Source organism: Lepisma saccharinum, chromosome 1 (assembly GCF_977018435.1).
Source record: "Lepisma saccharinum chromosome 1, izLepSacc3.1, whole genome shotgun sequence".
In the NCBI taxonomy this organism is placed as follows: Eukaryota; Metazoa; Arthropoda; class Insecta; order Zygentoma; family Lepismatidae; genus Lepisma; species Lepisma saccharinum.
The window spans coordinates 149808828-149822073 of NC_139229.1; the positions used below are offsets into that span (position 1 = coordinate 149808828).

General features: G+C 35.6%; 2 protein-coding genes across 2 annotated transcripts in view; both read left to right on the forward strand.

The window, feature by feature from the left end:
* LOC145989592 (acetylcholine receptor subunit beta-type acr-2-like) overlaps nucleotides 1-4093 on the forward strand; it is a 32560-nt gene extending 28467 nt beyond the window's left edge. Inside the window, exon 6 of the mRNA XM_083124863.1 lies at nucleotides 3965-4093. The gene's annotated coding sequence lies outside the window, so the exon portion shown is untranslated. The remainder of the gene's footprint in view (nucleotides 1-3964) is intronic.
* Nucleotides 3969-11244, forward strand: LOC145989576 (uncharacterized). Its single transcript, XM_083124862.1, has 3 exons — nucleotides 3969-4117; nucleotides 6640-6815; nucleotides 10899-11244. Exons 1-3 carry the CDS (start codon nucleotides 3973-3975, stop codon nucleotides 11064-11066), a joined length of 489 nt encoding a protein of 162 aa, XP_082980988.1. The 5' UTR covers nucleotides 3969-3972; the 3' UTR covers nucleotides 11067-11244.
* Nucleotides 11245-13246: the final 2002 nt, after the last annotated feature.

A 13246-nucleotide genomic window follows, 5' to 3' on the forward strand; every position in this document is an offset into this window, starting at 1 on the left:
TGTGTTTCTCCCTTATTTTAACTGATTACATACCACACATACGGTTGATATGGATTTTGATTCTTGGCCTTGGAGTGAAGACCTGTCTGCTTTCTTTGAAGTCATTTGCAGAGGATACTGATCTAAAAATTTAGTTACTCATTTCGATATAAGGTCGCGTGATAGAAAAGTCGTCTATGTCTATACACCATCATTTAGCACACCACTTGAATCTTTGAGTTTCTGTCATCCAAAGTCTGTCCTATATAACTTTTCTCGTCCTTTCGATTTACATTATCAAACAAACATAAGCTTCATGAAAGTCTTTTCTCTTTTACTTCGATGGAAATTGCACTAGTTCAACTATTTTCATTATTCATTCTTCGCAAAGCAGGAATTATTCTGCAAAATTGAAAAGAAAAATGAATTAATACAGTGTTCTTAAACATATGTACAAATATTAAAAAACTATAACAGCATTTTAAATTTTGCCCTCAATTTCTATAAAACTCATACTTCTATCTCTCCAAATGCAATTTGCATGTCATTATTGCACTCTGCGTGTCAAAAACATATAAAATGACATATTACATTGCCCTATTATGCGATAATATATATATTTTAAAACTAAATCGAAAAATTCAAGATGGCCGCAATTTCTGCAAAATGACCATGGGTCAGATCATGTGACCAATTTTTTTCTAAACCACTAACCATAGTAGAGAAAGTCTGAACAATCGAAACTTCTGGCTCTCAATCTTCCAACAGAACCTTCCCAGCTGCTACATTATGGTTCCAGGCTGATTGCCACCAAATTCAGAGCTACCAACCTCAAAACATCGAAACTTTACATGTATGCCATTTTTTAAGTATGTGAATGAAGTTGATTATTGACATTTTTCAAGTTGGAATTTCTGCTGCTCATTCACATCAACATATACATATAATCAAAATTTCCGAATCAAAGTTTTTATACTTTACCCGGCAGGTTCCGATTTATTTGAGTCTGGGTAAACCCCAGAGCATCTTTAGCAGTGACAAGGTTTGGAAAATGCTAATCTTAGATCAAACGATAGACCGACCAACAGACCGACACAGACTGACCGACCAACACCGACTGACTGACCGACCTACTGGCCCTTCGAGCATTTGACCAACCGACTGACCAACATTCATCAACCGACTCCACTTGACCGACCGACTGACTGACTAACACTAACCGACTGACAGTAACTGATTGACACCAACCAACCAACACAGACTGACACTGATCAACTGACTAACCAGCACTTACTGACTGATATTCACTGACAGACACTGACCGACTGACACTAACAGACCGACTGACTGATGAACACTAACAGACCAACACTCTGACTGACCAACACTAAATGACCGACATTGATCAACTGACTGACTGACTGACTTACACTAATCGACCGACTGACACTGAATGACCGTGACTGACCAGGCCCGTAGCTAGAGAGTGGCAGGGGGGTGACTGCCCCCCCTGAGAGCCTGCTTTGCCCTCCCCCTCCTGTTAAAAATACAGAACACATTCCTACCTGAAATGCTCAATAATCTTTACAATTATATCATGTGTTACTCTAGCAATATAACAAAGACACTTATTGATTTTGCGATTTATTAGGGTGTATGGGATTCCGTATAATGTTGTATCATGATTGGGGGGAGGGGGGAATTCCCTTCCAGATTCAGACTTCGGAAAATGATTTCGCAATTTTCAGTATCTAGAACAGTTGTGACATTTTGAGTAGTCTTGTATTAAAGGTGCCTAAAGGTGTCGGATGTTTTTCTTGGATGTGTTGCTATGAACTTGAAACTGCTTAAATTTTTGTTTCACATGGATATTTAATTTTTGTTACTTATAGTTGCTTTTCTGCCACTTCTAGCTAATCGCAACAATGAGTGATGACGTGAAATTGATGAAGAGACACTCATAAACAGTGCCGCAAGCACAAGGGGGCAGGGGGGATTGCCCAATCCCCAACCTTGGACGGAAGTCCATTCTAGGGGAAGCAAACATTGAAGTAAAAAACAAGACTAGGAGAATCTAAGAATAGCAGGACAATTGGATACTCATGATGGAATTAGTTTTTACGTGTTCCTTGCATTTTTCTTCCAGATGGCCAAGGGCACTTGCAAGGGGCACAGAGAGGCCCCCTCCATTTAAAATTCTATACAAATAAAATACATTTCATAAAATTTTCTTGCTTGCTTCGCTCGCAATATCTGCTATTCTTATAGTCCAAGTTCACAGCCACAGATATGGGGCGGCGAGAGTCGGTCCTGGGAACCAAAATAAATGTTAATGATAATGCCATGGCGCCCCGTAAAGTTATTTTCACCCTATTAAAACAATTTCTTTCTTTGAAACTTAATATGGAATATTAATGATGACACTGTAATCCAAGAAGTCATTGATCAATCAAGGTATTCCTATTTGTTTGTCAGGTGTAAAAACATGTATAATATAATACAATTCACACAATATTTTACAAAATGATTAACGTAAAATCATTGTCTTTAGTGATTCAAGAGTCTCCCCTTTGAAGGATATAGAGTCCGTGGTGGACTAAGGGACCCATGTTTTAATGTTCTAGCAAGTACAAAAAAATGTACTACAAATTTTTACACAATTCATCAAAGTGTAGATAATATGTAACCATTATTATTTAATTAATTCTATTTTTCTTGCATAACACAACACAATAGTGTTGTTGGATTCACGTTAGATTCCTTTGTGAGTAAAAATCTTGCATACTGGAAACTAGAGGGAACCATTATGAAGCATAATTTATAAAGGGCTCCCTTAATCAGTTTTGCAGAGAGGCCCAAAGCTGTTGGTATACATATTAATCATCTATTAACATTATGGACCTGTAAACATCAAGTAGATACAGTCTCTATTAGCTTATTTATGTTAAAATTTATATTCTTTGCAGTGGCGTGTCCAGGATTTTCAAAAGGCAGGGGTTACGTCTACATTTTTAAGTAGTCAGTCCTCATTTTGCCATATTTTCTTGCCTTTGACGTTCTTTTTATAAAATATTGGACCAAAAGGGGGGGGGGGGGGTATAACCACCACCAGTCCCCCCCTTGGGCACGCCACTGATTCTTTGCCAATCTAGAAAGATCATTATCTAAATATTGCTATTTGATGTTGCTCGAAGTTTTTATTGTTCGTTGCAGTTTCAAGATATCATCTCTTTTCTATTATTTATCTATTTTGGGGGAGGGGGCAAGTGTCTCTGTGTACCCTGCTATATCTGCCAATGCGACTTTAATATATTAAGAAATTGTCCCCTCTAGGATTGACTTTGCCCCCCCTACAAAGAATTCCTGGCTACGGGCCTGTGACTGACTGACACCAAGTTAATGATATCGGCCGACTGACACTGACGATCTGACTGACAGACACCGACCGACCCTTTGACAACAGACCAGCACCGACAGACTGACTCTATTCGACCAACCAACACTGACTGACCTACCCAACCAACTCCGATCGACAACGACAGACTCTGATTAACCGACTGATGGACCGAACGACTTACTTGCTTACCTACTTACTTACTTCATTAACACAAATCTATACAAATCCAACTTTTTAAAACAGATAGCCATGCTTATGTAATCAGATAAGATTTGATTCTACTCAAGGGGTATAATCCAAATTGGCACCCTCGAGAGCAGTGGGTCGCATGGCCTTTAAGCTCCTCCTGGATACTTTCATGACTGATGAATTTAAATCCCTGAAATATTTGACCAGAAATGCATATTTACATAGCCATAAGTGCAAGATAGTCCAGTCAAGAGTAAGGAGTATAACAAGTAAAATATAAAGTTTTCCTGGATTATAAATAGTTCCACTGTATGCATTTTTGTGTGGTACCTATACATTGAGGGTATATTTTGGATTGAGATTTATACTTGCAAAGTGCATAATGTTTTCTCTTTACAGTTTTAACAATGCTGACACTGTTTATGTTTTGGATTGACCCTTCAAAACCACAGCGTCTTATTGTTGGCGAACTTAATGTTTTAATGCATTGCTTGTTTCTTCAGTATCTTGGCGACAAACTACCACCGAATGGTGATTCATGCCCACTTATTGGTAAGTTTAGAGGACTACTTGATGGTTGACCAACGTATGAGTTTGAGTTTTTAAGCCTGCTTTATGCAGAGATGGGTTAATCAGGACTGGGCTTATAATTTAAAATGGGATCTAAAATATTGTGCAGATCATTGTGCCTTCACCGGAGTTAGAGCTCTGAGTAATTTGATTATATGATTGACATAATCTGATACCTATAACAAATAATTTGGTCAAAGTGCTTTTCCTGTATGATTGACTAGAATATGTCTGTTGTATGTAACATTTTGCAAGAATGCAGCAATGCAATACATCTAGGCTATAATAATTTATTCTTACAATATAAATGAAGAATTGTTTTTTTGTGCTTTACTTGATTTTTTTTAATAATGTAGATTTTTCTTTTTAAACATTAAAATTCTAAACCCATTGATATATGTGCATTTGGTGTAGTTTTGCATCTGCTGAATTGAAAACATTGAATGATTAAGTAAAGTACAATTTGAAGTGTCCGGGTTTTTACCTGGACAATCTGGTCAACCTAAACAAGTGTATTTTTATAAACTCGAAAACAAGGTAATATAATATCCTCTTTATTTTATGTATGTGTATGGTATGTAACATTTGTTACAATATATGTCAACTTTTTTTAAAAATGTTTACAGACTATGGAAAATTGATTGGAAATTATATACATAATCAAATATTTAATATCCGAAACATCACATTCTTTCTTATATACACACGAGGGAAGTCATTAAATATCAGGGATTTTATTCTAAACTTCATGGAAATTTGTATTTTGGGACTCAAAATGGTTCCTTAGCAACACACCATGAAGGTGCCATGATGATCGAGCAGTATGCCCCTGCACAGTAGCTCATACAAAAAGGCTGCTCCACTGTTGACTTGCACTGTAGAAGAGCAATGAAGTGTTATTCATTTTCTTGTGGTCAGAGGATGTGAAATCTTCTAAAATCTACAACAGAATGAAGGTTCAGTACAGAGACAATATGTTTATGTCAGGGGAGAGTGAACTAAATTAACGGATTTGCTGGTCGATCTGCTCTTTCACTGCCTCAGTTGCCACACAAACTGGCCTCCCACTCTGGTGTTCATCACACATTTTGTCTTCTGTCTTTAAATCTTTCCACCCATTGATACACTCTTCCTGAAGTTTAGAATAAAATTCCTGTTATTTAATGACTTACCCTCGTACATAACAATGTGTTCTGTTGATGATATTCAAAGTTGGATATCTCATTGAGAAACTGAACACAAATTCGAGCAGGCATCAACATGTAACGTGACCAAAATAAATATTGTCAGTCCCAGTACATGAAACAAACACCTACAGAAAGCCATATACCATAACTGCCACTAAAGAATGGAATTTCCTTTCAACCTCTCTAACATCCATCCAATGTCATAAGCTATTTAAAAGAAACTTGACATTATCTACTAGCGAGGCAGCAAAGCACTTAATCATGAGCCACTTTTCAATCATAAGTATACCAATTGTAACAACTAGCAACTGTGTGCATGTAAATTCTTTTAGGTCTTAACATTCTAAACTTCATTATGTAATCATATTTTATTTTATTTAACTTCATTATTATTGTTGTTATTTTATTTTATTCATTGTTGACTGTCATACATTCATGAAATCGACATACATTAGATGTCTATGGCCATTAGTTTACATGTAACACTTTTCTATTTTCCTTTTTTTATTGATTGATTGATTGATTGAGTTGGTGTTTTAAGTCCACTTTATGCACAGTAAGGCTAATCGGGACTTGACCTACATTTTAAAGTGGGATCCGAACCACTATGTGCCTCCACCAGGTATTGAACCCGGGACTCCTTGATTACAAGGCGACAATGCTACCACAGCGCCATCGAGGAGGCCCTCTTTTTTTATTCAATTTATATTTTCCTATTCAATCCATATCCTTTAAGGTTACATGTAATCAGTGTATATTCATATATTCCATTTTTGCATTGTAACAATCACCCAGACAAGGGTTTGTTGTAAGAGTGGCCCTCGAGGCTGAAGCACACTCACTCTAATAAAGATGATTTTATTATTATTATTATTATTATTATTCAATAATGAATAAAAATGCCAACCCAGCCAGAGGCAGGAAATGGCAATGGATGATGATGATGAATGAATAAAATGCATTTTCAGCAAAAGGCATAAGCAGTGCTCAAAGTGGAAGGGATTCAGAGAAAATTTGTGCAAATCATCTTTCCCCTCCCTCCCCAGCTGTACGTACCATTGTCATTATGTTAAGACATAAGCTAAATAGTTCAAGCAAACATTCATCCACCTAATAATTTCCACTTTTATAGCTGAGCATAAGACAATATATTGTCTCATATTAGATAGTAAAAATTTAAAGTAATATTTTATTTAAAATTGTTCACAATGTATGTTTTACCATATTTCATTATGCAGTTTAAAAACAAATTTACACACCTTATATAATTTGTAACATTATATAGCTTATTGTGCATATAAATGTTTTTCTTTTCAGTGCTATTTTACCGAGATTCTATAATGATGGTAGGCATAGCAATGGTCATTACAGTTATTCTAAGTGTTCTATCTAAAAGTAAACTGAATCCTCCTAGCTTCATTGTAGTACTGCATCAGTGGCTTCTTGGAAGTATTGTTAGCCAGTATTGCATACTCACCAATTCTACCTCCAAGGTTAGTTTTTTTATTGCATATCTACTTTATTCTCAAGTTCCAGAAACAGTAGAATTATAAGACAGTGATAATTTCTTTCCACATATACAGGGTAATTTGAAAAAGAGTGCCAGTGTTGTAAAAACATACTCTTCCAGAGTTTCCACTGACCTGGAAATCTTGAAAACCTGGAATTAAACTTATGAGTGAAAAAGTCATGGAATTTTGAAAATACCTCCAAAAACGCGGAAAAGTTTAAAGGAAAAATTATGTGTTTTTTGTAGTTGCCAAGATTTGTGAATGAGAAAAAGTTGGAGCAAATGTACAATACTGGAAGTATCTCCGATTGCTTTCAAATTTGGCATACTCACTAATTTTGGCATCGTAATCACGAATCTGCAGTTAAAAATTGGCGGCCACTTCTAGAAATTGCAAAATAAGTCGAAAAAAGTGGCTCCATGAATGGAGTAAACACCCTTGATTTATGAAGAAAACAACTATTTTTTGCAATGATTAGCATTGCAAATAAATCAACGCTCCATGCAATGGGTCTCACTTATTGTACAACACTTGAGCAACATTGTGTTATGACTACGGTAGCAATTACCACAAGACCGTTGCGGTAATTGAGAAGGTTATTTTTTAATTTCTAGACATGACCGCCATTTTTTAACTGCAGATTCATGATTACGATGCCAAAATTAATGAGTATGCCAAATTTGAAAGTAATCAGAGATACTTCCGGTATTGTCAATTTATACCAAAAAGTTTATATTTGCATGCTACTGCCATTTTGCAACATTATTGACATTTGCTCCCAGTGTACCTTCCTGGAATAGTCCAGGAACTGTTCGTTCAGCATTTATTTGAAAAAGATCCATTGTTTACTTGTTATGGAGCTCACATTTCAGTGAAACACAATAGTGATCTGCTCGACTATTGACAGGAGCTTTTTCGAACATGCAGTATTTTCATATATGAAGGGCTCGGGTGTAAAACATGGTAAATGACATTTTGGTAATTTTTAAGTTATAAAGTAAAATGTGACATCCTTCAATTTTCGAGTGAAATTGCCATGTCATACAATTTGCATTGAACTCAGTAAAGCCTTCTGAAATTGGTAAACACAACAGGAAAACAATTTATCTACAGTATAGCTTCTAATAACCTTTTTTCTTAATGAACTCAGAAATTATCAAAATGTCACTTACCATGCTTTACACCCAAGCCCTTCATATATAAGTACGTGTTTCTGAAAATCTGTTATAAATGCATGAAGTGGGCGAATCCAGACCAGTGGTCTGACTATGGGTGTGCACTTCAGGCTTGCATCCAGAAGAAGTGTCATTACCCCTCTCAAATACTCGCACCAATTTTTGTGTACATAATGATGCTAAATGTATTGGCAATCCAAGTTCTGACTACATTTCACTGATAATGAGACTATGGCAGAGTTGTATTTCATGAAGAATTTTGTACAAATTTGAAATACCTCTATGATTTTTCCTTCAATCACGAGAAAAGCGATGTTATTGAGCTATAGATAATTCAGTATTTATTAACCTGACAAAATCACTCAACACATAGAAATATCAATATTCTTGTCGATTTGCAAAATGTTTAGTAAAAACAGGAGAATAATAACATTTGCATACAACCAAAGAAGCTGATCTGACTACCACATGGAGATAGTCAGTTGTAATCTATCTAGCAGTTGTTTATTTCTAATTCTAATTACCGACTAACCGAATGATAAAATCAAGAGAATAAAAATATTTTTTTAAAAAGGAATAGTACGCACTCAGTCCACTCTGCCATGCTTCGTTCTTCAGAATTTTTATTTTCCTTCCACTGTATCCGTATTATTACTGAAGTTTCTGCATGCTTTGTAGCTAACTTCCCTCCAAATATTCAACAAAGTTAAATATTAAGTCTCTGATTATTGCAATTTACATTTTCCCTTTCATGATGAAATGAAACACTTTGCACTGACACAGGAACCTAGTGTTTGACAGTGCTGAACAATTTTGCAACACAGGAACAGGCAAACAATGGAAACAGCTGACTGATCCATGCTGCCTATGCTCGAGTTGATAATTCGACAACAGCGCTACAGGGACACTTTGCTTTTGCCAAACTGCACTAAGCAAAGGCAATGCAATGCATTGTTTAAAAGCCATTTTGCTTTCAGTTTTCCCCCTCCTCTCCTTCTTTCTTGCCCCTGCGAAGTAAGAAGGGTAAGATACATCAAAATTTCCATTTTCTAAAAAAAAAGAAAAATCCCTCAATTTTTAATGATGTGTTGATGGCCTTGACTCCTTTTCACGGTCTCTAATTGTTTGGTTTTACCACTTTCAAATGTATTGGGTTGATGCATAAGTTCATAGCGTTTTTTTCACCTTGGCAAAAATATTTTTATTCAATACTAATTTGAGATGAACAGAAGACATAAATTAATCAGTAATATATTTTGTTTCATTGCCATGACTGTCTACCAACGCCGGGCAGTTTTTCAATTCAACGCCTGAATTCAGGGTTAAAAGCATCGTCAAGCCAAGTTTGAAGAGCATTTTTGTCCTGGAAAGCAGCTTTTGTCATGTTACCGGAGTGTGGGTGTGCATTATCGTGTTGTAGCACTTGATGCTGTTTTTCTGGCCTACTCGCTGATTTGGTTGTTTTCATTTATAGCATGTGGTATCCTGAACCTTACCCATGGAATGCAAATGTCGCAGGATGGTTGAATGGTCACAGTTCATCACATTTGCTAATTCTCGAGTCGACTGATGTGAATCCTCATGGATTAAAGTGTTAAACTGTCTTTCTTTAAAGACCGATAGTCTTCCTGAACGTGGAGAAAGGCTTAAGTTAAAAATGCCCTCTTTGTAATGACAAAACCATTTTCTTGCCCTGCTCCCTGTTGGCATTCTCGACGTACAAGGGACAAATGTTTCAAACCGCCTCTGCTGCCTTTGGTCCTATGTTAAACTCAGACAGAAGAATATGTCGGAAATATTTTTTTCCCCCACTGGACACTTATTGTTCTTTATCCCATAAATAACACCGTCTTTCTTGAAATCTGTAAAATTCAATGCGTATTCACATGCACAACAATGGCACTCCAATTGATGAACATTAAACGATAAACACACTCCTAACACCGCAGTGTTGCCATACCAAACACAACTTACTACAGCTACCAACTTATGCATCAACCCAATAACTCACTATTTCCTCCCTCCTGTAATATGTTGAGTGAAATAATTTATATTTTTCTGTTAAGTGAACCAGAATACTTTGAAAAGGGCATTCTATCTATAAAACCAGATACATTTTGACAAATTATGAGTAAAAATGATAATATTCAATGGATCACTATAGTGATTTGTGTGACCAATGATGAGTACTTTCTTCACATGACCACTGCAGTATTAAGCATATCAAAATGATTCATGTCTTAGGGGCAGAAGAATGTAAGTTTTGATGGATGTTTTGATCCTCTAGCATAGCTAGTGATATCCCACTCAGATTTGACACATGATCACATCACATTTCCAGGTCTGCAATGAGACACATGGATCAAATATTGAAACCTATTAAGCAAGACAAAGCTTCAGACATATTGTAACAGTTCAATTTTGAATCATTGTGATATGTTTACCAGTTGTCAAATAATACATGTCTTATTGCTAAAAAAGTATTATTAACTTATGGTAATGACATTACTTAACATTGTATCAGATAATTGCATTAATAAGAACAAAGAAAATATAGTGTCTGCTTGTGTACAATCAACTATTATGAGTGAAACTAATACCAAAATTCATATCTATGTAATACACATTAAAAATAAATGTTTGGCTTAAACTGAATTTTAATTTTTTATACTATGCATTGCTACTTTAATTTTGATATTAATTTACATCTGTTTTATAAATCCCCTGTTATGCTATTTGGAAACTCAGTGTTGAAAGACAAATTTGAGATATCATATCTTTTTAACTTTTTGAAATCTTTATTCAATATCTACCATTTACTTCATCCCTTTTGAACTCTTTAGATGTTGATTCAATGTTTGCCATTTAATTCTTAAAATTTTCATTTCAGTTCCAGCCTCTAGAAGCTGTAAATGAAGATAATAAATCAACATTAATGACACAAGGAAATGAAAGTAATTCAAACGAGTGGATAATGGTTACAACATTTTTTGATAGACTCTGTTTTATAATATATTTAGTCGCATTTATTATATTATTTATAACATTAGCACAGTGATCATCTTCTTTATGCATATTCAGTTTACATTGTTTTGTATTTTCATTTATATGCACATAATTTTGAATCATAAAATGAGTGAGTGTAAGATACATTGATGTATACTATTTAACAAATTATGATACTCTTTCATTATTGGTAATGCATTGTGGCTTCTGTTCAAAAGTTTCAATAAATTCTGTACATAATTCAATAAAGAGCTCTTATTCTTGTTAAAATAATATTATATAGATACATTCAAATTTGTATTATGAATTGTTCTTTTCATAAGTTTTTCAATTAGCTACATTTGTTGTACTACTTAATGAACCTCAGAATTATTTGCAAGTATTTTTTGCAGAGAAGCAATGATCATAAATTAAAATTTAAAAAAAGATATTGAATGTTTTTGTCTCAAGTAGTCTAACAATTATTTTAGCATTGCAAATATTCTATGTTAATATTTCATATTAATATGCTTCCAAAGATTCAAGTTCTGTTATTTTTGTAGTTTTCAGCAAGAAATATATATATACTTTATCAATAAATAGCATTGTATGTACTACATTGAGAGTCTAAACTATGTGTTACATGACCTTCTGTATGTTTAGATAAGAAAAATACACTATTGCCAGTAATGACCGGACACCACCTAAACTGTAAGGAAGATTGCCTATATGTTATCAATACACGTTATGAACCACTAGAATAACTTATGAAGGACAGTGAGTGCGCTGTAGACATGTATGCTGCTGTCAGCAGCCAAAATAAGCAGATGATGCTAGCTGAGTGAGGCTGAACGGGGTATGATTATCGGCACCCACCAATTTGGGCATTCCATCTGTGAGACTTCCGACAGGTTCCAGATGCCACCTGCAACAGTCAGTGATTGGTGATGAGAGTGTGATAAAACCACTACCCATACACTGGCCAAAATCTTAGGAAAAATGTTGTGACGCTCCCCTCCACGAGACTCGAACCAACATGCATCCTGTAGCCTGAGCCTAAAGTCTGACGCTTTAGACTGCAGTGGTGCGGGACCACTGCACAATACAAGTAATTTTATATCGTGTAGAGCAGGCCTGGTCAACTTGCTATATTTGTGGAAGAGCACTCTCATAAGTACACGCAGGCTTGGAAAGTGGTTAACTTTCGATCTCGCCACCAAAGTCTGTGGGTTCAAAACCTGGCCTGGCCTTGGGTGTTCTTTGTGAGTGTCCATTCAGCTATTTCATCCATCATCACTGCAATTAGCCACAAGTGGCAGAAGAGTGATGCTACATTACAAAAAATACAAAAATGGAGCCACCTTTAGCAGACTAAACATTGATAGCATTCTTATTTATCGTCCACACTTCATGGAAATGTTGTCCAGTCAACATCTAATCGTGAGCAGCAAATTTGGCAATACAGTACTGAACAAGAATTTCTCAATGGTGTGATAAAGCAATGTGAGTGAGTGATTCAAGCATGATGCAGCTACCTATGACTGAGATATGGAAGTACACACATGTGGTAAATTGGGTTTTAATTTATTCCTAGCTACTTCCATGTAGTACACTTTGGACTGCATTTTGCAGGCTAAGGAGAATCTGGCGTTTGGACTCATAACCAGTATGATCTTCTGTGGAACTTGTGTTGTGTCCTGTTCATGTGTGTTTGTGATTGTCCTTTCATCAATTTCTTCTGTCACCATTCGTCCTCATCATCTTTGCAATTAGCCAAAAGTGGCAGAGAAGTGAAGTAAACTAAATCAAATCAATCAAATGTATGGTAAACTGAATGTCTGCCTGCTTCTTTGAAGAAGCAGGCTGCATTGAAAGATTTGGAAAAGGTTGTAGCCATGCAATTTATCCAGTGTCACCAGCACTACAAAATAAACTGGGTTTTTACCTTAAGGTTTAGAAATATACCATGTACATATTGACACACTCATAGAAAATTTTCATGGAAAGTTGTAGCACATTGGAAACATTGCCCCTCTTGTGCCCTCTGAGAGTTTTCCACTTGAATTTACACATCTCTGGACTTAAATATACTTTTATCGTTAACACATCAACACAAGGAATTTATTGTGAATCTTTGTCTGAAGAACGCCCTGTTAGAGGGTGGAAACGTTACAATTATAGGACCTTATTTTACAATAAATTTCACCTTGATCAGCATTTTAGTGTTTTATTAAGCATGGAAACAAGGCTTAA